At 43.5% G+C, this 27,017-nt stretch overlaps 1 protein-coding gene across 1 annotated transcript in view; it reads left to right on the top strand.

The window, feature by feature from the left end:
* Positions 1-5,877: 5,877 nt before the first annotated feature.
* Positions 5,878-27,017, top strand: part of LOC123458679 (proteasome subunit beta type-3-like) — a 51,966-nt gene continuing 30,826 nt past the window's right edge. The window contains exon 1 of the mRNA XM_045143533.1: positions 5,878-6,201. Coding sequence (XP_044999468.1) covers positions 5,878-6,201 — 324 coding nt within the window. The remainder of the gene's footprint in view (positions 6,202-27,017) is intronic.

The raw sequence follows: 27,017 nt of genomic DNA, 5'->3' as shown, positions 1-27,017 counted from the left end.
AGTTTTGACTTCCAATTTCCTTTGGCTGATGAAATGATAGTGGAACTTGCCACTTCAAAGCACAAGCTTTAAGACCCTTTCTTTGGGCTGTAGAGATTGCCTAGTGGTTAAGGTGCTTGCCTGCAAAGCCAAAGGACCCAGGTTTGATTCCCCAAGAGCCACGTAAGCCAGATGCACAAGGTGGCCCATGTGTCTGCAGTTGGTTTGCAGTGACTGGACATCCTGGTACACCCATCCATTCTCTCTCTCTCTCAAAGAAATAAAAATACAATGTTAAAAATGTGTATCCATTCTTCCTCTCTCTCTCTCTGTCAAATATATATATATATATGGTAACTCTTTCACCTACTGCAAGACTATCCTTCCAACTAGCATGTCCCAGAAAGGATTTCCATTCACTCTGGATCCAGAAATAAAGACAATCTAAAGCAGAGACGTGAATGATTAAGTGTGACTGGGAAGCAAACCTTTGTGTTCTGAGCACCTGAGATTTGGAGTATACTCTAGACCAGCTGTCTGCTATGGTCTCTAAGTTCTAATTCATCTTATTTCCTTTCTATTACAAACAGCACCTCATGTAATTCTTTGCCCAGAGTATTGTGTATACAGCCAATTAAAATTGGCAGGGTAAAAAAATAAAATAAAATTGGCAGGGTAGGGACTGGAAAGCTGTCTTAGCAGTTAAAGATGTTTGCTTGCAAAGCCTTCCAGCCCTGGTTCAGTTCCCCGGTACCTACATAAAGCCAGATGCACAAAGTGGCATATGCATCCAGGGTTCACTGCAGAAGCAAGAGGCCTTGGAATACCCATCATATTCATTGTCTCATAAAAAGTAAAACAGGTTGGACATATCTTTTTCTCTTTCTTGTTTATTCTTTTCTTTCCCCCTTCTGAATTATTCAGCCCAAAATCTAGTATGAGAAGCCAAGTAATGTAGGTATTTGGTGAACATCTGGGCAGGAAGTGTGGAGGTCTAGAGCAGGGTGCCAGCACCTGAACAGGGTAGAGAGATTTAATCAAATATGTCAATTTACTATAGATTATGGAAGTCAAGCATCTTCTCAAAGACAAAGTAACTACAAGTATGGAAAATGAGATTATAATGACACATGTTTCATTGGATTGGAATTGGAGATCTTAATATGACAATGGGGTTCCCCCAAAATATATATTGCCTTTTTTTGTCTCTCTCTCTCCATTACTATCAGACTGAGGCAAGATTGGTGATATTCAGTTTGTGCTATGGTATTAATATCTGTGTTCTCCCCAAATTTATATATTGAAATTCTAACCTCCAAAATGATGATATCAAGAAATGTCACCTGGGACTGGAGATTTGGGGCTGAATTACTCAGAAAGGGAAGAGAAGGAAAATAAAGAGAAAAGAGAAAGAAATCTATCCAAGTGATTTTATTTACTGAGAGATGGAGAGAGGAAGGAGGAGGAATGGGCATTCCAGGGCCTCTTGCCTCTACAAATGAACTCCAGATGCATATACCACTTTGTGGATCTGGCTCAGTAATTAAAGACACTTGCTTGCAAAGCCTGCAGGCCCAGGTTCAATTCCTTAGCACCCATGGAAAACCAAATTCAAAAAGTAGCGTTAGCAACTGCCATTCATTTGCAGTGAGTGGAAGAGACCCTGGTGTGTGTGTGTGTGTGTACATGTGTGCATGTGCATGTGTATATACATGCACACAATAAATAGTTAAATAAAACTTAAAGGATGTGGGGCCTTTAGAAGATGATTAGGTCATGAGGATTCTGTCCTTGTGAATGGGATTAGTGCCTTTGTATGGGAAACAACGAGAGCTTATTTGTCCTTTCATAATAAGGAATCATGCAAGACATATCTATGAGTAAGTGGGACCTTACCAGTGGGATCTGCCAAACCTTTGATCGTGGACTGTTGACCTCCAGAACTACGAGAAATTAATTTCTGTGGCTTGGAAGGCACCTAGTCCATAGTATTTGTTAAAGCACCATGAATGGACTAAGATACCATAATCAAAATCCAGGGAAAATCAGAAATCACAATGTTGAAGTTGATTCATCTTCAAAAAGAAGGGGTAATGATGTACTTTTTAAGTTGATTGTTTTTGTACAAAGTTTATATACTATATCCCCTCTCCCCTGTCTCCATTCTGAGGGGCCTCCTCAGTGGGGTTATTCATATTCATTGTGGGGTATAGATGGTGCATCAGGCTAATCCCACCCACTCTGAGGCTCTTAAAATCTTTCTACCCCTTTTGCCATAGCGTACAATGTTCCCTGAGCCTTGGCAGGCATGATAGAGCTCTGATTTAATGTTGAGTTCCCTGTAGCCTCTAGATCTCTGTTTTTTGTTTTTGTTTTCATTGTTATTATTGTTGTTGTTTTGTTGTGTTTTATTTTGTTTTTCAAGGTAAGGTTTTTCTCTAGCCCAGGTTGACCTGGAATTCACTATGTAGTCTCAGGGTGTCCTGGAACTCATGGAGATCCTTCTACCTCTGCCTCCCAAGTGCTGGAACTAAAGGTGTGTGCAACCATGCCTAGCTCTGTTTTGATGAGGTTTGAGTGATCACAGTATCTGTCACCATCTCCCTGGAACTAATGTCCAAGCTAGCCATGTAAGCAGTACTTGTGTTGCTGCTTCCTCTGCAATGACTCCTGCGCCTGGCAGATATGGTGGAGGTGACCTGTCTTGTTGTAGGCAGCCAGCTATCTATTCTTGTTGCACTGGTGTATTCTGGTTCTCCCCAGTATTTACCACTGTAAGATGAACTTGAGTGTCCAAGCAAAAGTGAGAGAAGCTTGGACTAAACGAGATAACTGTACTTAGTAGAGAGACGTCGATATGTATGTCCACTCTTCTTAGCTAAATAGTAGTGGATGCTCCCTGGAGTTTACTGGTTTCCTATCCTTGGGAATCTGACTTGTCTCCCAGCATTAGATATAAGTTCTCCTGTGTGGTTCCTGGTTGTCTTGGGTCCATGGTTCCTCAGTGTCCCAGGGGCATCCGGGCAATGGCAGAGTGGGATCTTGAGGGGCTGTAAGTGCAGCAGGAAGAAACACCCAGGAGACAGCTTCAGAGAACAGCTTGGTTATTTGTCAGGGGAATGGGTTTATAAGCATTTGTGAAAGAGTGGGAAGAGAGATGGGCCATAAGGGGATTGGTTAGTACAAAGGTCCCACTGATGCCTAATTAGTATGTAGTGACTTCATGGGTGAGCAGGAAAGGGTCACATGATCTAAGTAGTGGAGGGAAAAGGTACAGGGCAGAGGTCATAAAGAGATTGACTGTGGGAAGGCTGCTGGCTGATACCTCATTAACATAGGGAGGAGCAGGGCAAGAAGTCACAAGACTCTGGGGAAAACAAAACCTAAGTTTTATCAGGATGTCCAGGTGCCCTGGGCTGGGGGGAGGGAGCAGCCTCACTCCTGCCCATCTCTAGTTGAAATCTAGGCTTCCTGCATGCTCTGGGTTGGCAGGGGAGCCTGTTGGTCTTGAGGCAAGACTTATCAGGGTCTAGGCTGCTGTAGACTTTGGGGTCAGGGGCCCTTAGTCATACCTGACTTCTCAGGCCTGCTTAAACATCCAGTGACCCCAGGCCCTCAGCCATGCACAACAATTTCCCCTTTGTTTTTTGTTTTGTTTTGGTATGGTTTGGTTTTGGTTTTTTGAGGTAGGGTCTCACTGTAGCCCAGGCAGACCTGGAATTCACTAGGTAATCTCAGGGTGGCCTTGAACTCATGGCAATCCTCTTACCTTTGTCTCCTGAGTGCTGTGATTAAAGGCATGCACTACCACGCCCAGCTCCCCCTTTGTTTTTTATAATGAAACAGTATCATCACATAGACCAAGGTCTTTGCAGCCTATCACAGGCTCACATAGAGCTAGGTGATGTATGAGAACCTGATTGGTGGCAACGTTAGCAATGTTAGTTATTTGTTGTCTAAGAAATTTGATGAGGCAGGGGGCCACAATAACAGGGTTCCTACAGCAAGGCAGGAGCCAAGGAAGGGAAGAAGCCAAGTGACTAAGGGGTTAGAGAACGAGGTGGTAGGGTCATCACTTTTATAGCAGTCAAGTAGCTCCTTGTGGAGTTTTTTGAGAGTCTTAACATTCTTTTTCAACAACATTTGACTCATTGGAAAAAAAAAATCTTCTCCCAAGACCACACATGTCCCTCCATGTTCAGTAGTGATGAGGTCTAAGGCTCTGAGATTTTGGAGTACCACATCTACAAGAGAGTTTAATTGTCTTTGAAGAGACTTGAGGCTGTTGGTGGTAGATATCATGGCCTGGTCAAGCTTGTCTTGGAAGTCCCCTGAGAGATGGTTGGTTTGGATGAGAGAGGCTCCTGCAGCACAGGAGGCACCCAGGACAGCGTCATGCTAAGGCCCACCAGTAGGGGGATGAAAACCTCTGTCAGTTGATACCAGTGGAGTTTGGAGTTTGTAGGCTGCTTCTTCCTTGTACAGATATACCTGTGGAACAATCAAGACTGGGGAACTATAAGTGGAAGAGGAAACATTTATGAATAGAGTGGTTAGCCCTTCACACCATAGGAGAGAGGGTGTTTTGATGCAAGTGGTCTTGGTTATGGAAATATTGAGGATGCATTCAGCTGTGGTCGGCTTAGAGCTGGATAGGCAGATGGGCATACCTTGACTGGCATCAAAAAGGAGAATATCAGTAAGGTGGGGTTGGGAATAGTTTGCTATTGGTGTGGAGTATTCAAGGGTGGCATTAATAGGGACCGCCATCAGCAGGAGATGAGTAGGGGATGCCCAAAAGAAGCAGTTAGAAGCACTGGGGTGGTTTGTAAAGGAGGGAAGTCTGGCCACATATTGGATGTATTGTGTCCATGTTATAGTAGCTTGCATTTTTCCTGTAACTTGTTTTTCCTGTGAAAGAATATGGTGGTTAGTTTGCACAAGGTGGGAAGCAGGGACAAACTGTCTAGAGATATGAAGAGTACCAGAGGGAGATGAAAGGAAGCTAGGAGTGTAGAGCTTTCCTGTCACCCCTACCTACCAGCGCTCATCCCAGGGCTCTTGTATGAAGACTATGCATTCCTTATTTATGCAGGTTTTGAAGACAGAGTCTGAATGCCCATAGTGTTCAATGACACAGCTTTGGTATCGATGCCCCCCATAATAGTCCTGATCTTTAAGGCACTCTTTGTCAGTTTGGTGATAGGCAAAGCATGCCCTGCCATTCCTGCAAGACACAGTCTTAGCACAGACATGAAAGCTGACAGTGTCCTGACAGCCCTGAGTAGGGCAGTGTCCTGTGCTGATGATGTTATTAGCCCCTTGATAGGTCTCTCAGGCCTCAAAGCACCACTGGAGGACATTAGGGGAGAGAGGTGGGGCAGAGGCAGCAAAAGACACAGCTGTATTGGAATGTAAGATTGTTAAAGCCACCAACAAAATGGCCAAGAGGGAAGCCTGTGGCAGGCATATGGCTTTGGCTGCATCCACAGGGAACATCCCTCCAGGGAGCTTCCCTTGTTTTTGCTCTAGTGGTGTCTACTATTTACTACAGAAACACATGCTTACCCATATTTATCACTGCTCTTTTCACCATAGCTAGGAATTGGACTCAGCCTAGATGCCCATTAACAAATGAATGTTTGATGAAGGTGTGGCACATATACACAATGGAATTCTACTCAGCAGTAAGGAAAAATGAAATTTTCAGGAAAATGGATGCACTTAGAAAAAACATCACACTAAGCACGATCACACATGTTCAGAAAGACAATTGCCGCATGTTCTCTCTCACATTCAGTTCCTAACCTGGGCTAACTTCAGCTGATTGTAAGTGGTAACTACCATCAAGAATATAGACATACAGAGCAGCTATTGGGATCCTAGTACACAGCAATCATGTCTATTATGTCCTATAATGGAGGAGTCACCATGGCCATGAAGGAGAAAAGTTGTGTGGTCATCACTGCAGGCAGAAACTTCAGGATACAGGCTCACATAGTGCCCATTGGCTTTCAGAAGGTTATTCCTATGGGTGACAGGCTGTACACAGGCCTGGCCAGGCCTGCCAGTGACTGCCAGACAGTGGCCCAGAGCCTCAAGCTCCAGCTGAACCCCTATGAGTTGAAGGAAGGTTGGCAGGTCAGGCCTTATACCCTCATGAGCATGGTGGCCAACCTCTTGTATGAGAAATGTGAGAAGGACATTAAAGATAAACACCAAGTGGGTTTTGTTTTTTTTTTTTTTCAATAAAATAGCCCTTTTTTTCCCACAGGTAGGGCTTCACTCTAGCTCAGACTGACCTGGAATTCACTATGTAGTCTCAGGGTGGCCTCGAACTCCTGGTGATCTTCCTACCTCTTCCTCCCAAATGCTAGGATTAAAGGCATGTGCCATCATGCCTAGATAAAATAGACATAAAAAAAAAATAAAGAGTATGGACAAGGAAATATAATGAAATGAAGAGAAAGGGAAAAGAGGGAGGGAGGAAGGAAAGAAAGAGCTACTTGATAACAAATTGAGGGTCACTAAAAAAAAAAAAGAAAAAAAGAAAGATTTTAGGTGTGGCACACCTTTAATCCCAGCATTTTAGAGGAGAAGATCACTGTTTGAGGCCAGCTTTATACTACATAGTAAATTCCAGGTCAGCCTGGGATAGAACAAGACCTTACCTCCAAAAAGGGGTGCGGGGATGAGGAGATAGCTAAGTGGTTAAGGTGCTTGCCTGCAAAGCCAAAGGACCCACGTTCGATTCCCCAGGACCCATATAAGCCAGATGCACAAGGTGGTTTATGCATCTGCAGTTCATTTGCAGTGGCTAGAGACCTTGGTGTGGTGCCTCACTCCCTCTTCCTCTCCCTCTGTCTCTCCCTCTCTCTCTCTGTCTCATTCCTTTCTCTCTCAAGTAAATAAATAAAAATAAAATAGCTTAGAAGAAGAAAGAAGGAAAGAGAAAGAATGCACAGGGTAGAAAGATCTTTTGGGGGTTGGGAGGGTAATTACACAAAACGAATGTCAACATGAATCAATTACATAATCTCCTTTGTCTTGGATAACATTCTACATGATATAAGGGAGAGGGAGACCTGAACAGAAGGGCCTCAAGAGGGTGGAGAATCTTAACCCTAAAACCATGGGCTTTGATGGTAGCCACAGGGACAGAATTGGATTGCCCTCCACAGTGACCAGTTGGTCAGGAAGATACATTAGGTCCCCCAAATAATAAAGGCCATTTCCAAAGCACTTGGTTACCTGACAGAGCTAAAAGGTAAGACCATAGTGTTGAAGACACCATAGCCTACAGTCACAGGATATAGACAGACCATGCTGGAACTGAGAGCTACCCCTCATAGTTCTGAAAAGTTCTATGGGAGCTGCTGGGTTCTAGCAGTTGCCAACAGAGTGAATAAGCAGGAGAACCTGCCAGATACAAAATCAACCAGCCAGGCAAGAAATATACATTTGTGCAATAGTGGCAGATAGATATGCCAGGAACCAACTGCTCTGGGATTTGTTATGAGACCTGCTCAGTGCAGGAGTGTTGGGCATGGCTGAGGGCCCCAGACTACTGGAGGTTTAAGCAGGCCTGATATGTCAGGCATGACTAAGGGCCCCTGACCCCAGAGGTTGCTGCAGCCTAGACTCCAATAAATCTTGCCTCAAGACCAGCAGGCTCGCACCTCCCCCACCCCCGGAGATTGCAGCAGCCTAGACCCTGATAAATCTCACCTTGAGACTGGCAGGAGTGAAACTGCTCCCTCCCTCCAGCCCGGGGTGCATGGACATCCTGATAAGACTTAAATTTTGCTTTCCCCAGAGCCTTGTGACCTCTTGCCACTTGCCCAGCATATCTCTACATTAATGAGGTATCAGCCAGCAGCCTTTGCACAGCCAATCCCCCTAAAACTTGTACCCTATACCTTTTCTCACCACTACTTAGACCATGTGACCCTTTCCTGCTCACCTGTGATGTCACTATATGTTAATTAGGCATCAGTGGGACCTTTGTCCTAACCAATCCCCTTATTACCCAAACCTCTTCCCACTCTTTCACAAATACTTATAAACCCATTCCCCTGACAAATAAACGAGCTGTTTTCTGAAGATGTCTCCTGGGTGTTTCTTCCTGTTGCACTCATGGCCACTCAAGACCCAGCTCTGCCATTGCCTGGATGCCTGGATGCCCCTGGGACACCAAGGGACTGCGGACCCAGGACGACCAGGAACCACACCTGGGGTCCAACATGGGGCCCTCTGAGATGCACCAGGGTAGGTGAGTGCTCCCCTGGAGGGACATCATCCTCATGAGGGTAACTACCCTCTGTGGCCTTGCCTCCACTACTGAGGGCTAGCAGATTTCTCTCTTTCCTCCTTTACTTTCAGTTTGTGCCATCATGAGGGACCAGACACAGCAAATGGGCAACTGACATCTCTTGGCCAAGGCCACTCTTCAGCATTGACTGAAGGCCCCGAATCCTCTGCCCTAACCCCAACATCCTGCTCGGGTGTTGGCAACAACCCCCTATCTATTTCTCTTAAACCCCCAAACAGGTAATGCATCATCCTCTTAAAAGCCTGTAGGGCAGGTCACCAGTCTCTTAAACTTGCAGACAAGCTTGCATCCAGACCTTTGAGGAATCCACCCTGGTGCTATTAAGCCCTCAGGAATGTTGCCCTCTGGTCTTGGCATTTCCACTCTTTCTATCATGGGTAATGTCACCTCCCACTATAAGGAGTCACAAGGTTGGGGATTTTGAGTACTTCTCAAGGCTAGAGGTATTAAGCATTCCCAGAAGTTAGCCATTTCTTTGTGGAAGGAAGTCCTCCAGGTTGCCTCCTGGATGCTTCTGGGGATCCATATGACCCTGACTTGTGGACCCACATAGCTTTCCTCTCCAGAAGATGAGAAATTCAGGAGGAAACCCCCCCTTTCATCCCAATTATAGCCACCATTAGAGAATGTATTGTCCTCCTAAGTCCACCACACCAAAATCAGATGATGATTCTAATGAGGAAGGCCCCAAGGACCGGCTGGTAGTAGACCTCAGTTCCATTGCAAAGGCTATAGAAGAAATTAGAAAAAAGTCATCCCAGACTCCCCTATGGCCACCCCTCTTCATCCAACCCTACCACCCTCCTGATCTGAGCTGTACCCCTTCCAGACTCATGTTACACAGGCCAAAACAATGCCAGCACAATAAATTCCCCTGACCAGGACCCTCCTACATCTTCCCCTTACTTACACTCACACAACAACCATGCCAACTCTGAGATGCAGCTTTTCCTGTTAATGTCCAATGAACTCAAGCTTGGTCCCTACAATGGTATCCATATCAGGCCAATGACCTTAAAGAATTCAGGCAGTCAGGGAGGATGACATCCATGCACCATGGACTAAGTCCCTCCTCCAGAGCCTACGGGGCTCCCTTAATACCACTCCCCAGGACTGGTGTGATATCTGCTGGTCTTCGCTGCCTAGCCCCCTATTTATTCAATGGGAAGCCTCTATAGAGATGAATGCCTCTAACAGAACATTCCCTGGGGCTCTGATGAGCTGTTCAGACAGGGTAATTTTTCCACAGGCATCCAACAGGCCCAACAGGCCCCAGGGTACTATGACCAAGCTCGCCTCTGTGCACTCCAGGCATGGGACAGAATTACCACCCCCCAGCCCCCAGGACAATACCTCTTCCTTACTATTCCTTCGTCAAAAGATAGAGGAAACCCTCTCTGACCTTATATTAAGAACAAAAACCAACCTAGAGAGAAAAATTCCTGACCCAACAGCCAGAGGCCTCCTCCTCACAATTTTATTTGTGAAGGCATGACCTCAGAGTGTACACTAGCTTGCCAAGGCCTCAAGGATTAACATGATGGTAAATGGATAGCTGCTACTCAGGATATCAGAACTGCCTCACATAAGGCTGCCTCCTTCGCACAGGCCTTTGCAGCAGCCTTGAGGACTAAAGGAAAATGTTTCAATTGCGGGGAGGAAGGACAATGAAAAGGGGAATGTTCTCAATACTGGACCACTAAAGGCTGAAACACATCTACCCCCTCCTCCTCCAAAAACAGTTCGCCATAGATGCTGCAAGGGGTTTCACTGGAAAAAGATTGCCACTCCACCCATGATACAGATGGAAAACCCCTAGAGCCTTTAAACTCCAAAAGGGGCAACCCTCAGCCCTGCCAATAAGAGGGAAAGCCCATAATGTACAATGGGTACCAAGCATCCTAGAGGAGGTGCACCCAAGGTTAGCCTTACAGGCTAGAGGAAAAATCTTTAAATGTTCAACTGATACTGGGGCAGATAAGATTGATCATAAAGTGATCTAAAGTTCCCCAACACTGGGAGCTGATTTTCCCAGTCCCAGTTAATGGGGATAGGAGGTCCTTCACAGGCTCATGTTACCAAGGAGGCAATCAAATGGAAGGACCCAGATGGGACCACACGTCTTATTAGACCCCTAGTGGCTGATATGATAACTAACCTGCTGGGGAGGGTTATCCTTGAGGCCCTCGATGTAGTCATTGCCAGCAATATAGAGGGAGAATGCACTGAGATAGAAGACTATGAGAGGTACTTTTGTTGGTGTCACCCCCAATCCTAAAGGCCACTGTTAAATAAAAAAATCTCCCTTCCTAGAATGGCTCTCTGATGAGCCAACCTGGATTGAACAGTGGCCTCTGCCAAGGGAAAAACTTGAAATATTAAATCAGTTAGTAACAGAATAATTCCAGCTTAATCACATCTGCCCCTCACAAAGCCCTTGGAATTTCCTGTGTTTGTGAGTCAAAAAAACTCAAGAGGATAGAGGTTACTACAAGATCTCAGGACCAGCAATAAAGCTATGCTCACCTGGGGTGCCCCTCAAAGGGGACTGCTCCTTATATCAGCTATCCCAGCCAATAACGCCCTCCTTGCTATTGACATCAAGGATTGCTTTTTCTCTATCCCCCTGCACCCCTGAGACCAACAATGCTTCATGTTCTCAGTTCCCTCTGTCAATAACTGAGGGACAGCCAAATGCTTTGAATGGATGGCTCTGCCCCAAGGTATGGCCAATAGCCCCACTATATGCCAAGAGGCAGTTGCTGCGGCACTAAAGCCACACTTAGATTGGGGCCTTAATATAATCTATCATTACATGGATGGCATCCTAGAATGGAAAAACTCCTCCACTTCACCACCTGAACTAAGGGATCAATTAATACCTTCACTCACTGAGGCAGGGATCAAAATCACCCCATGTGGAGAAGCAGGGACACTCATTCACTGTTGGTGGGAATGCAGGATGGTACAACCACTTTGGAAAGCAATATGGAGACTCCTGAAAAAGCTGACTATAGAAATGCCAACAGACCCAGTTATACCATTACTGGGCATGTACCCTAAAACCTTCAAACCAAAAGCCAGAGAGATTTGCTCAACCATGTTTGTAGCAGCTCAATTCGTAATAGCTAAAAGCTGGAATCAACCCAGATGTCCATCATTAGAAGAATGGATAACAAAGATGTGGTATATCTACACAATGGAATTCTATACAGCAGTAAGAAAAAACGACATAAAGAAATTTGAGGAAAAATGGTTGAACCTGGAACAGATCATTCTCAGCGAACTTACCCAATCACAGAAAAAAAATCAACACATAGTCTCACTCATCTGCAACACCTAACCTGAATCGGCCCAAGATGCCTTATATACCCAGCAAGCACCTCATGGACTAGACAATAAGATGGATGGGAGGGCGGGGAGGGAATCAAAGGGTGGAAAACAGTAATCCGGACCCAAACGACAATGGTACCATAAAATTCTACTTCCTAAAAGACAGACCAAATGGCTGAACCTTCACTAGACCCTTACAGGAAACACCTGAACCACAAGACACTGGAGAGGGTAGGATCAAGACTGACCTAAATCTCCTACATCTTCCCTCCCTCCCTCTCCCTCTCCCCTCTATCTCTCTCCTCTCTAACTCTTGTATATTAGTTACCTTTTTCCTCAATTTAATAGTGGACACTGACCTGTAACCCCCACTTCCAGCTTGGGCCTACCATCCACAATGAGCTTTTGATCAGAGAAACCTACAAGGTTTCCCAAAACAATGACAGACTTCTGTCAGAGTACTTGATGACCCACCAAAGGCCAGTGGTAAGACCCTATTGCTGAAGACTCCATATGCAGCTGATGCGTAAAATGGAATGACATGGCTGGAAGCCAGGAGAGAGTCAGTCCCCAGACAGTCAGCGTGTCTAGTGCCAGAAGGCGCTACATAGGCGACTGGGGGAAATGACTAAGATCTGTCCAAGCAACACATTGTTTAACCTAATTAGCAACAAATAACCGGATGTGATGCCCACACAAGTGCAATAGTGGTACACAGCCATGGTGAGGAATCAATTGCTCTTGATTTGGCTAACTGATCCACTCAGTGGTACTAGACCCTTAGCTGGAGCTGGGAAACAAGTCAGAACCATACCCAAACACAAGCCCACTCTACAATATCAAGCTACCATCAATCACGGGGTATAAGAGGGCCCACACCTATCAAACTGTCTATCAAAAAAGTAAGTGTTATCTCAGTTTTCCGGGTGCTAACTTACTCTCCGTTGGAGAATCTGCTTCTCTTTTCCAGATAGATGCAGATCCTAAGAAGAGAGCTGCCCCAACATACCTCAAAAGGAGCCCAACTGAAACTAAGGACAACTGGCGAAATAAGCAAGGGTGATGTTTTCCTGTGAACCGGATACCAGCACAAAGGGGAAGGAGATCGACGCAGAGAAAAATCAACTCCTACCAAATCAGAGAGCCAAAGCCTCAGAGGCCCCCAACACCTCAGCACTGAAGCAGACCAAAAATGAACCCAACATGGCTCAGGGAAATCTTGCGGAAGAGGGGGCGGAAAGAATGTCAGAGTTACATGTTAGGTCATGATTTGCAGAGACATTTATCATACCAATAACTGGGGGCTAACTCCACAATGCACGACCCATTTTCATTAACAAGGAGGGTCTAATGGGAGGGGGTAGATCACAGATGAGCCTAAATAATGGTACCAAACTCTGTATTTACTGAAAAGAAAACTAATAAATTAAATTTAAATAAATAAATAAATAGATTTAATTACAATAAGAAATTTAAAAAAAAATCACCCCAAATAAGGTTCAATTTATCCCACCCATAACTTTCCTGGGGATGGAACTTTCCCTTACCTCTGCCCACTCTCTTAAACCCATACTGTCCTTCCCCTAGAAGCCTGGCTTCAGAGCTTTCAGGGAAACTTCAATTGGCTCCAGCCTGGCTTCCTATCTCCACCAGTGATTTACAACCCTTGTTTGATATGCTAAAAGGTAACAAAGACCCATCCCCACCCCCAGCCCAGAAGCGAAACAGACATTAACCAAAATCAATAACATGTTTTCTGATATGGCCCTTGCCCACTACTCTCCAGACAGGCCAATTCAACTTATAATATTTAATTCCTCCCCAACCATTATGGAAGCACTATATCAATCTCAGGAGATCCTAGAATGGCTCCATATCTCTATTGGTGGTGCCCCAAGAATAATGATAGAAATTGATGCCCTTGTGGCCATGATAAAAATTGGGAGGGACCAGACCCTCCAAACTTTAGGCAAGGAACCTGATGTTATCATAAACTCCTTTTCCCTCTTTGATATCCAATGGCTATTGAGAAACTATTCCCGATTTATAATCAGCCTTACAGTCTTCCCTGGTCAAATTGACAACCACTACCCTAATGAAAAATGGATCCCTGCAATACCGCTTTTAACATGGTTTCCATCCCACCTCTTTTCAAGAAAACCAGTCCCTGGAGCCCCTCCCATCTTTACAGATGGCCGGGAAAGGGGAGCAGCTATGGTCCTCTACCACCCAGGGGATCAACCTCCCACCATTCACTTTAAGGAGCTTCCTGGCAGATCCCCATAATTCAAGGAACTGTATGCTACTTATCTGCCACTCTTAGAGGAAGAAGGCCCCTTCAACCTCTTTTCAGACAGTATTTATGCTTTAACTTCTCCCCTGCCTTGCTTGCTTGCACATCTGCTAGATGAAAACCCTCTTTTACCACTGTTGATAAAAGTCTCTAACCCCAAGCCGGGCGTGGTGGCGCATGCCTTTAATCCCAGCACTCGGGAGGCAGAGGTAGGAGGATCGCTGAGAGTTCGAGCCCACCCTGAGACTACAGAGTGAATTTCAGGTCAGCCTGAGCCAGAGTGAGACCCTACCTTGAAAAACCAAAAAAAAAAAAAAAAAAAAAGTCTCTCACCCCATATTCAAATTGTACAATACATAAGGTCTCACAGCCCCTTACCTGGCCCCCTCACTGAGGGAAATGCATTAGCAGACCTGGTGGCCTCCTATGGAGGCCCAACAGACATTTTCTTGGCCACCCTTGAGGAAGCTGAAAAATTCCATGCTAACACCCATGTGAACCTTAAAGGACTTCAATCACACTTTCCTCTGATCCCTAAAAGTCAACTCCAATGCATATTAAAAACCTGTCACTCCTGTGCTTCCCTAATAACCACACCTGCCCTGCAAATCATAGGCACCAACCCCCGAGGCCTTAAGGCCAGTGCCCTTTGACAGATTGGTGTCACCCATATCCCCTAATTTGGCTGCCAAAAATATGTCTTTGTAACAAAAGGCACATACTCAAACTTTATATGGGCCATGGTACAAATAGGAGAAATTCAAAAAAACCTCATATACCATATGTTATCCACCTTTGCCATCATGGGCCTTCCCCACCAAATAAAGACTGACAATGGCCCAGCTTTTATCAGTTCCTCATTCTCAAAGCCTTTGTATGCATTAGAAAATTACTCACTATAGGGGGATCCCACATAACCCACAGGGCCAAGGTTCAATAGAAAGGGCACAACAAACTTTAAAAGCCCACCTTAAGAAAACAACAACCTGATACCTACATGCCCAGTCTTTATTTATTTATTCTCAAGACCAGGTCATGGGGTGCTGGTGAAGAGGGTGTTTGTGATGGATTTATTTAGGATCATAAACCATTCCCTGGAGGAGAGAGAAATGAAAGTTCAATGGTAGCAGAAATGTCATTTACAATAACTCTCTCTCTTCCACATAAGGCTCTTTCTTTGCAAGGGATAGAGAAAACACTCATGTGTTAGACACAGTTTCTCACCATGTGACCCAAAGTAAGAAAATGTAAGTCAGTCCTTGATGGTCTAAAAAATATCTTTATTCTTATGTCATCCTATTTCTTGGTTTCTCAGGAATATCAGCTGTAACAGCTATGTATCTCAAAAGGGGTCAGTAAACTGAACCATCCAAACCACAGTAAAGAAGCAAGCACTAAGTACCTATTTGTAATCAGATGCTGTCCTGGGAACCAAGAAGATGAAGATGAAAAAAACAAAGCTGACAGGACAAATTAAATTAGTCACTGATGTATGATGTCAGAGTGGCATGTGTACAGAATGACAGAAAACAAAAGAAGACATGATAAAAATGGGAGGTCAAGTAGGTTCCACAGATGAGGTGACTTTGGACCTTGGGAGATGCTTAAAAATATAGAGGAGGAGTGTGGTAGTTTGATCCAGGTGTCCCCCATAAACTTTTGTGTTCTGAATGCTAGGTCCTCAGCTGGTGGAAATTTAGTAATTGAAGCCTCCTGGAGGTGATGTATTGTTGAGGGCGGGCTTGTAGGTGTTATAGCCAGCTTCCCCTTGCCAGTGTTTGGCACACTCTCTATTGCTACTATCTACCTGATGTTGGCCAGGAAGTGATATCTATCCTCTGCTCATACCCTGTTTTCCCCTGCCATTATAGAGCTTCCCCATGAGTCTGTAAGCCAAAATAAATCTTTTCCTCCTATAAGCTTCCCTTGGTCAGATGCTTTCTGCCAGCAACGTGAAGCTGACTGCAGCAGTAAGTGGGCACCAACAGTGGGGTTCTTGCTGCTTGAAATCTGACTGTGTGGCTTTTGGCCTTTTGAAGCTGATTTGCAAGAGGAATATGGAAGGATTTGAAACCCTGACATAAGAGACATCCTGCAGTGTAGTAAGGACAGCTTGATGGATTATTGTGGTCAGAGTTGAAAGACCTTGAATGCAGTAAGAACTATGGACTGTGAGGTTTGGCTTATGAGGGGGAGAAAGAACTTTCTGTGGACTGGGCTAAAGGCAGTTTGTGTGAGAGGCTTGCTGTTATGCCCATGTCCTGAGAACTTTGTGCAGGGTTGCACTGCATAACAATGGACTGGTATGAGCAAATGGATATGGCACCACAAAAAGAAAGAAAGAAAGAAAGAAAGAAAGAAAGAAAGAAAGAAAGAAAGAAAGAAAGAAAGAAAGAAAGAAAGAAAGAAAGAAATAAATCTTTGGGCCAAAACTGTCACCCACTGAGCTTCAATTGTATGAGAGATTACAACCATTGAGATTGGGCCAGCTGATCTGCACTGAGACAACAGGAAAAATGCATATCTTTTGAAGATGCCTGAATGCTGAAGTAGTATCTTGCTCTTCAAAGTTTGCTTTATTCCCCTGTGAATTAACAAGTTAGCAGCCCACCTGGTACTATGGAGTTTAGCAAATGTAGGAAAGAGAGGGTCATTGAATTTGCAACACAGTTTTGTATTTTGGAAATGACCACAGGCAGTGTGAAGCAGACTAGTTGGATTACCTGTGTGAAGGCCTGATGTAGCTATGAAGATGAACTGTGGGCTGCAGTAGGGACTCAATGGAGATGCCAGGACTATGGGTTAGCTGCCAAGGAGAACTACCAGCACCAGCTGAAGTTTTCCAGGACTGTGAAAATCCTAGCTGGTGGGGAGGGATTGGAACTCCAGAGACTTTTCAGTGGTTAGAATTATTGGATCTTAAGACTTGTTACTGGATAGTGTTGTTGGACCTGGAACTATAGAGTTTGATGTTTGCCCTGTTTGTTTTAAATCTTGTATTGGTTGAATATTTCTTTACTATGCCCAACACCATCTTTTTAAAAAAATTATTTATTTGAGAGAGAGAAAGAGACAGAGAGAGAGAGATAGAAAGAGTGTTCCAGGGCCTCTAGCCACTACAAATGAACTCCAGACTCGTTGCACTACTATATACATCTGGCTTACATGGGTCCCAGGGAATCAAATTGAGGTCCTTTGGCTTTGCAGGCAAGTGTGTTAAATGCTAAGCCATCTCTCCAGCCCCAATGCCATCTTTTGCTCTGTCAATGTTTATTCTGTGCCATTATGGTTTTTTTGTTGTTATTGTTTGTTTGTTTTGGTATTACAGCTGAGTTAAAAGACCTTGGACTATGGGGATGTTTGAACATCATTGGGATTGATAAAAACTGTAGGAACTTTTTGAAAGCATTTTTTAAACTTTTTAATATTATTTTATTTTATTTTTTTATTTGTTTTCTTTGGTTTTTCAAGGTAGGGTTTCACTCTAGCTCAAGCTGACCTGGAATTCACTATGTTGTCTCAGGGTGGCCTCAAATTTGTGGTGATCCTCCTACCTCTGCCTCCTGAGTGCTGGGATTAAAGGCCTACGCCATCATGCTTGGCCTTAATATTTTATTTTTGAGAGAGAGAGAGAGAGAATGGGCATGCCAGGGCCTTTCAGCTACTGTGAATGAATTCCAGACACTTGTGCCATCTTGTGTCACATGTGCAACATTGCATGCCTGTGTCACTTTGTGTTTGGCTTACATGAGACCTGGAGAATTGAACGTGTATTCTTAGGCTTCACAGACAAGTGCCTTAACCACTAAGACATCTCTCCAGTCGTCCACCCCTTTTTAAACTTTTTTATTGACAGGTTCCATAACTAAGACAACAGATTCCATAACTAAAGACAATAAGCCGTGATAATTCCATCCTCTCCCAGACATCCCCCTCACAAAGCCATCATCTCCCCACCTCTCAAATAGTCTCTTTTATTTTGATGTCAACATCTTTTCCTCCTGTTATAAGGGTCTTGTGTAGGTAGTAGCAGGCACTGCCAAGGTCATGGATATTCAGGCCAATTTCTGTTTGAACAATTGCATTGTAAGCAGTCTTACCCTTCCTTTGGCTCTCACATTCTTTCTGCCACCTCTTATGCAATGGACCCTGAGCCTTGGAAGGTGTGATAGAGATGACTCAGGGATGATCACTCTACTGTCACTTTTTCTCAGAACCCTGTTGCCATTTGTGTCATCACAGTGGTCACTGCCGTCTGAAAAGAGAAGCTTCTCTAACCAAAAGTGAAAGTAGCATTAATGCATGGGTATGAACATTAAGAAAAGTGCTTGTGGGGCAATTTGGTGAGCATAATATATGCATTTATCCAGACAACAGCAGACATTACTGCCCTACAACTCATGACCTCCCCCACCATAAGCTTTTCACTAGGTTCTCAGTGTCAGGTATCTATTCCTTCCCCTGGAGTGGGCCTCCAGTCAAATAGAAGTGGTTGGTTTCCCCTATAACAGACTTGCCACTATTGCACCAGTTGGCACATTTGGTCTGGCTGACCAATCTTAAGGCTTGTAGTGTCCACTGTTGTTTATCACTATTTAAAACTTTGTTCTCCCATAGGGCTGCAAGCAGCATAGCTTTTTCCAAATTTCTGTCAGCTGGTCCACAGGGAGGAGGTTTAAAGTTCAGCTCCAGCTTGATTTCTCAGTGACCTGCAGTCCAAGCATGTGGAGTCTTTAGCAATAGGGTTTTTTGTTTGTTTGTTTGTTTGTTTTTGTTTTTGTTTTTCAAGGGAGGGTCTCACTCTAGCCCAGGGTGACCTGGAATTCACCATGTAGTCTTAGGCTGGCCGTGAACTCATGGTGATCCTCCTACCTCTGCCTTCCGAGTGCTGGGATTAAAGGCGTGCACCACCATGCCCGGCTTAGCAATAGGATTTTATGATCTAGTTCTGGTGGGAAACCAAGAGCCTTGGCAATGGCCTATAATCTTTTGGGGTGTAGGGGACCTCCCTGGCCATCAACTCACTGGAAGATATCCCATCCCTGACATTGAAATTTTTCTAGTAACAATCTATGGCTTTTGGTTGTACTATTATCTAAAGAAGTAGGGTTCCATATGGCTTATTCATAACATCTTAAATTTTGATTAACTCTCCTCCCACTCATACTTTAACTATGGGTACTTTTTTCTCAATTTTTATTAACATTTTCCATGATTATAAAAAGTATCCCATGGTAATGCCCTCCCTCCTCCCCCCACCCCCTACTTTCCCCTTTGAAATTCCATTCTCCATCATATCCCCTCCCCATCTCAATCAGTCTTTCTTTTATTTTGATGTCATGATCTTTTGCTCCTCTTATGATGGTCTTGTGTAGGTAGTGTCAGGCACTATAAGGTCATGGATATCCAGGCCATTTTATGTCTGGAGGGAGCACATTGTAAGGAGTCCTACCCTTCCCTTGGCTCTTACATTCTTTCCGCCACCTCTTCTGCATTAGACCCTGAGCCTTGGAAGGTGTGATCGAGATGTTACTCAATACTCCAGTCACTTTTTTCCAGCACTATGATACCTTCTGAGTCATCCCAAAGTCACTGCCATCTGAAAAGAGAAGATTCTCTACCCAAAGTGAGAGTAGCATTAATATAATGGTATAAATATTAAGAGAAGTGCTTACTGGGAAGTTTGATAAGCATAGTATATACATTTATCCAGACATCAGCAGATGTTATACCTCTAGGGCTCATGACTACTCCTGTTGTAAGTTTTCAGTATCAGGGATGTGTTTCCCCCCATGGAGCGGCCTCCAGTCCAATTGGAGGAACTACGAAGACTTTTAAAGTTGGATTGAAAGTATTCCATTTTACATTATGGATGGTTACCAGTTTTGGGGGGTGCAGGGCAGAATATGTTGGTTTGATTCAGGTGTACCCCATAAACTTAATGTTCTGAATGCTAGGTCCCCAGCTTGTAGCAAGTTGGGAATTGGAAACTCCTGGAGATAATGTGTTATTGGGCCAGGCTTATGAGTGTTATAACCAGCATCCCCTTGCCAGTGTTTAGCACACTCTCCTACTGCTGTTGTCTATGCTTTATGTTGACCAGAAGGTGATGGCCACCCTCTGCTTATACCATCATTTTTCACTGCCATCATGGAGCTTCCCCTCAAGTCCATAAACTAAAATAAACCTGTTCTCCCACAATCTGCTCTTGGTCAGGTCAGAAGCTGACTGCAACAAGGAGTAATAGGAAACAGCAGATTTCAGAAACTTAAGAGTTTGGTTTTATCCCCTTGTATTTTTCTTATTAGTAAAATAATATATGTTTACATTTAAAAACATGGAAAATATAAAAAACAAGTAAAATTCAATACCTACTCCAAAGAAAGAAAACCCATAGACCCATGATTTCAACAGAGGCAATACTGTTGTAGTAGTTGACTTTTTAGGTTTCATTGTTTTCTCTATTGTTTACTTTTCTTTTTCCATGTCAAAATTACCTTAAGAAAGGAAAGGTTTATTCTGGCTCACTTTCAGAGGGATCTTAGTGTGGCATTATGGGGGAAGAAAAGTGGAGCAGCTGCCACTATGAGGCAAGCAATGTTTATAGCTGGGATACAGAATTGAATATAACATTTAAAAACCTGCCCCCAAAGAGCTATTTCTGCCAGTCAAGGCCCCTACCCATGAAGCCCACAACTTCCAAAAACAGAGCATCTGCTGAAAAGCAAGTGTTCAGATACATGATGAGCCTGTGGAGGACATTTCACATTCAAATCATAACATTTTCCTTCCTATGATTTTTTAAAAAATAAATGTTTAAAACTCCAGATGCATGTGCCATCTTGTGCATCTGGCTTATATGAGTACTGGGGAATCTAACCTGGTTCCTTAAGCTTTGCAGGCGAGCATCTTAACTACAAAGCCATCTCTCCTGCCCAATAAAAAAATATTTTTTCAAATGCCAAAAAAAAAAAAAATGTTTATTTATTTATTTATTTGCAAGCAGAGATAGAAAGAAGAGACACAGACAGAGAGAATGGGTACACCAGGGCCTTTTGCTGCTGCAAACAAACTCCAGATGCATGTGACACTTTGTGCATCTGGCTTATGGGTACTGGGGAATCAAACTTGGGTTATTAGGTTTTACAGGAAAGTTCCCTAACTGCCTAACTATCTATGCAGCCCCTTGTATGACTTTTTAAATTTTATTTATTTATTTGCATGTCTTTGTGTGTATGGGTACACCAGGGTATTCTGCTGCTATAAATGAATGCCAAACACATGCACCATTATGCATCCAGCTTTACGTGGGTTCTAAGGAATTAGACCCTGTAGACTTTTTTGGCAGACTTTGCAAGCAAGTACTTTCAACCACTGAGTCATCTTCCCAGACCCATATTTCTATGACTTTTTGTTTTGTTTTGTCTTTGTTTTTTTAAGGTAGGGTCTCACTCTGGCCCAGGCTGACCTGTAATTCACTATGTAGTCTCAGGGTGGGCTCGAACTCTCAGCAAGCCTCCTACCTCTGCCTCCCGAGTGCTGGGATTAAAGGCATGTACCACCACACCTGGCTCTATGATTCTTAATATAGAACTGTATTCATATTATACTATTACAACTTTGCATATTATTTGTTCTCACAATGTTTTCTATCATCAATTAAGCTAGGAAATCAATGATTTGATAGCATCTTAATATCTCATCATATTTTATGTAAGCATTAATCTTTGTAGATTCTTTTGATCCAAGTTTTCAGTCACATAAGAGATGTCTCTGTATGTCACCTTTTGATTATAAGTTGAAAATCTGGGTTAAAGTTTGTGAGACATATTAATATGCTTGATGACTACATTACTTTCTACAAAAATTGCACCAATTTAAATTACTACAATGTGTGACTGTACCTCTGTGCCTTTGTTATTGAACCCTTACCAACAGAACCTAGGGTTTAAAAAAAATAGGTCATTAACCAGGTATGGTGGCTCATGCCTTTATTCCCAGCACTTGGGAGGCAGAAGCAGGAGGATTGTGTGAGTTCAAGGCCACCCTGAGACTACATAGTGAATTCCAGGTCAGCCTGAAATAGAGTGAGACCCTACCTCCAAAAAACAAACAAACAAACAAAAAAGTGAGTGAATCTGAGATGAACCATTCATTGGAACTGTGTAGTTATTTTTTAGTTAGCAGGTAAAATTTTATTTCTTGTGCCTACTAGTAGAATGAAATGTTTTCTCACATTTATTAAATGATTCAGCTTGTCTTCTGTGAATGGTTGGCTCATGTCATTTATCTATTAAGGTGTAAGTGGTTTTTAAAAATTGGCATGTTTTATTTGTATTTGTCATACTTGCTGAAAATATTTTACACAGAATTTATGTTTCCTTACGTTTTCTTTGTGAAATGTTTTGACAATCAAAGCTTTCACTGTTTTGTGGTCAGTTTTTTCAGTCTATTCTTTTTTCTTCTTTTTGTTTATTTGACAGAGAAAGAGGGGGGGAGAGAGAGAGAGAGAGAAAGAGAGAGACAAAGAGAATCGGCATGCCACGGCCTCAGCTATTGCAATCAAACTCCAGACCCTTGGTGCTGCCTGGTGGGCATGTGCAACTTTGCGCTTGCCTCACCTTTGTGTGTCTGGCTCACGTGGGATCTAGAGAGTCAAACATGGGTCCTTATGCTTCACAGGCAAGCACCTTAACTGCTAAGTCATCTCTCCGGCCCAATTTTACTCTTTTAGCTTATTGACATTTATTTGCATGTGTATGTATATGTTGTGTGTATGGGTTCATATGTGTGTAGTCACACATATGTATACAGGTATGCATGTATGTGTATGTAGAGATCAGAGATCACCACTGGTTGTCTTCCTCTACTGCTGTCCACCATGTGTTTTGAGACAGGGTCTTTCACTAACCTGGAGTTCACTGATTCAGCCAGATTAGCTAGCCAGCCAGCCCCGGGGGCCCTCCCCAGAAAGTGTTTCTGTACTCAGCTGTTATAGGTTGTGGGGGTCAAACACAGGTACTTATGCTCATATGCTCTCCCCACTGAGTCACCTCCCTGGCCCACATTTTATTCATGATATAGTCTTCCATGTTCAAAAGTTAACAATATCTGTAATTAACATAGATACTTTAGAGTTTTTAAATTAACGTTAGCATGGAGTGCCTTTTTTCATTCTTTATAATCTATCACAATCTTTTTAAAAATTTTTTTTATTAACAACTTCCATGATTATAAAAAGTACCCCATGGTAATACCCTCCCTCCCCCTACTTAACCCTTTGAAACTCCACTCTCCATCATACCCCTCCCCATCTCAATCAGTCCCTCTTTTACTTCTGATGTCTTGATCTTTTCCCCCTCTTATGATGGCCTTATGCAGGTAGTGTCAGGCACTGTGAGGCCATGGATATCCAGGCCATTTTGTATCACAATCTTTTTACATGAGCTAAGCTTTAGTAGATAACAAGGTTAAGTCTTTTTTAATATCCATGCTGACAATCTCTTTCATTCATGTATTTAGATTATTCATACTCAGACCTTCACCATGAAACTCTGGTCAGACTTCTGAAGGAAAAATACAGAAATGCAGAAACTCCCCTCAAAATTACTGTTTCAGGGCTGGATGGATGACTTAACAATTAAGGTGCTTGCCTGTGAAGCCTAAGAACCCAAGATCAATTCCCTAATATCCACATGAGCCAGATGCACAAGGTGGGGCATGCATCTGGAGTTTGTCTGCAGTGGCATGCCCATTCTCTCTCCCTCTTTCTCTCACTCCCTCTCTCAAGTAAATAAATAGTAAAATATTTGTTTACTATTTCAGTGCACAATTTTTTTTTTTTGTTTTGTTTTTCTAGGCTATCTCTCTAACTCAGGCTGACCTGGAATCCACTATGTAGTCTCAGAGTGGCCTTGAAGTCATGGCGATCCTCCTACCTCTGCCCCCCAAGTGCTGGGATTAAAGGTGTGCGCCATCACACCCAGCTCTCAGTGCACAATTCTTATTGATCAATGTCAGTGGAACCCTGACTAACAGGGGTAATGACTTTATGCATCTAACAGGCCATTTATTTTCAGATACACAACCATAGAATATTCATTCTGTTTAGAAAGTATCATTTAAATAGTCGAGTGAAGCATCCTTTTAAAATGGGTATAATTCTATAGCACCACAAGCATATAGCCACTTTACCTCACAGGAGTTCCCACAGAGCCAAATATGAACGGCAGCCACCAAACAATGCTTGGGGCAGAATGGCTATGTTTCCAGACAAAGTGACTCTATGAGCTTCTCAGAAATGGTCATACCTATCAGAAGTCATATTGTACACCTTTGCTCCTGCAGGTGATAATTATATCTACTTAGAGCTGTTCAGTTTACGCAGCTGGAAACTGTCACACTTTTTCCTGTGTCATCACACCCAAAAGGTATTTTACCATTCTTTATACCTCTGCCTTCCTACTGCAGTAAGTGATTAAAGGTTTGAATTTAACCTTGGATCACAACAAATATCTAGGCAGCTCTGTGTGAGTCATATAGACACCAATAGGACTACATAAATGCATGGTGCTACTAACTGCAAGATTCAAGCACTGCAAACTTATAGTAATCACGACTGTATGAGCTGGTTTAAGGATAGGTGTATTGATTAATGAAATAGAACTAAGAATGTGCAAAGAACTTTGTTTTTAGTTTTGGAAAAGTCAAGCATGATAGTGCATATCTGTATTCTCAGCACTAGGAATGCAGAGGCAGGAGGATTAGGATTCCAAGATCAGTTTCAGCTATGTATCAAATTTGAGGCCAGCCTGGTGCTATATGTGACATTTTCTCAAAAAACTGAATCCCATTGGGTTGTGGGTTGGAAAGTAATGAAATAAGGTTCATGCCATTTGACAAATTACACCCAATTTTCTTCCAAAGAAGGGAAGACCCATGTAACACCAACCATGGGCTGTTTATAAAGAAACTAAGGTACCGAGTAGAAAACAAAGTAGCTCCACTGGCTGGCAAATAGTGGGTGTCTGGCTTGGGTAGAACTGCTGCAGACCCTGTCCCTGCAGCAGGTGACACAGGGACAGGCCAGGAGCATTCCCCTTGCTATGGTGGAAGGCCAGCCAGGGATGAACAGAAATCAATGACAAGTGTAAACTGGTTTGACTTTGGTCATTGATTTGGAAGACTACAGGCTTATAACTAGGGCTGTCAGAACCGTGGTTAAACGACTGTAAACATGTGGGCCTACTCCGTGCCCACCATTTCCATAGCTGTGGATCATAGACACCTCTCCATCATCTTCATAGATGAGTGCAACAGAGAATCAGAATCTAGGTTTGAGCAATAAAGACATACAAGAGATGCTTTTCCTTTTTTGCAAGGTCAAAAAAGAAAAAACAATGACTTTCCTGTTAATTGAGAAGACTCCCTAGCCACAGTATGGCGAGAGAAGAGGAGCAAAGCACATAACGACTGAGGAAGGAAGTAATTCAGAAGATGCTCATGGTGCGACACGATGACAGCCTGAAGCTGGGTGCACAGAGCTTCAAGAGATGCAAATGTGAGTGTTCAGTAGTGGCAGGTGCTGAAGCAGACAGAGCCCATGGAAGGCAAGGGTGTTCCAGGGAGGGCACAGTAGGATGAGGTCCAGGCCAGGAAAGCTAAGAGGTGACGGTGGTGCAGGTGTCTCACCAACCTTCAGCTGCGGCAGGAACACCTCATGAGCTGTGGCTCAGAATACGAGGACAGGATCCAGCCATCCCTGACCTGAATAAAGTGGTCCCTTCTGGTGAACTAGGCTAGGCTGTTAGTGACCATGAAACCATAAAAAGCCTCCTTTCTCACAACAGGTAGGAGAAGAAACAGGGACTACCAGTCTGTGAGGAGAACAGACACTGGACTGGCCAATTCTACAGCCTGTTCACTCCTACCTTTAGGATAACAATCTCTGGGGTCCTTCCATTCTGGCTTCTTTGAGGAGGAATAAACAGTAGAATCAGGGTAATGTATATTTTTCTTCCTGGTTTCCTCCAGAAAATGCCAGATATTAATCAGAACCTTATTGCATCAAGGTCCCTGAATGCAACTTTTCCTATGCTGCAGACAGCGAAGGAAAGTTAACACTGAGGAGTGACAGAAATGGCTCATAAAGCAGATGTTCAGAGCTCCCGAACTTCGGAGTGCTCTGTACCCTTCTCCTCTCAACTGGTCAGAGCATCTCAATTTTCCCGTGCGAAAGCCCCACTTCCTTATTCTTGGTCCACAGAGTTCAAGTGAAGTCCTCCCCAGCCCCAATATCCATGATAAGTAGCCAATGAACACACGGTAATTAGTCCAAATGACCTAGCGAGGCTCACAGGCCTCTCACTAAGCTGAAATAAAAAATTTGGAGCTCCCAGGAACTAGGTGACCTGAGTACAAAAACCTCATTTGAAACAGGGGGTGGGGGGCTAAAAAAAAACAAAACAGAGCCAGCAACAAGGAAAGTAGAACTGACAGAAAGAAGAAGCCCTGAAGTCATCTGTCCTGGATCCAACTGTAATCTGAAAGCTGTTACTTGTAGATGTTTCCAATACACAGGCCTATTAATTATTTGTTTCAGCCAGATAAGGTTATTTGCCCATCTCTGAGACATATAAAAGAGCTTATCAATACAGTGGGTAAATTGGACCACAATTTTTACTAAAAATTTTAACAAGTGGGCTGGAGAGATGGCTTAGCGGTTAAGCGCTTGCCTGTGAAGCCTAAGGACCCCGGTTCAAGGCTCGGTTCCCCAGGTCCCACGTTAGCCAGATGCACAAGGGGGCGCACACGTCTGGAGTTCATTTGCAGAGGCTGGAGGCCCTGGCGCGCCCATTCTCTCTCTCTCCCTCTATCTGTCTTTCTCTCTGTGTCTGTCGCTCTCAAATAAATAAAAAATTAAAAAATAAATAAATAAAAATAAAACCACGAGTCTTTTAAAAAAATAAAAATTTTAACAAGTAATTTGGCACACAAGATGAACTTTTTCAAAGCTTGTTGTCTATGATGACCAACTGGCCAGCTAGAGTAAAGTGCCATCTAAAGAAATGCCAATGATGG

Source organism: Jaculus jaculus, chromosome 2, assembly GCF_020740685.1.
Source record: "Jaculus jaculus isolate mJacJac1 chromosome 2, mJacJac1.mat.Y.cur, whole genome shotgun sequence".
Classification (NCBI taxonomy): Eukaryota; Metazoa; Chordata; class Mammalia; order Rodentia; family Dipodidae; genus Jaculus; species Jaculus jaculus.
Note: the sequence above shows the minus strand (reverse complement) of the source record. Positions and strands in the feature narration are given on the sequence as shown.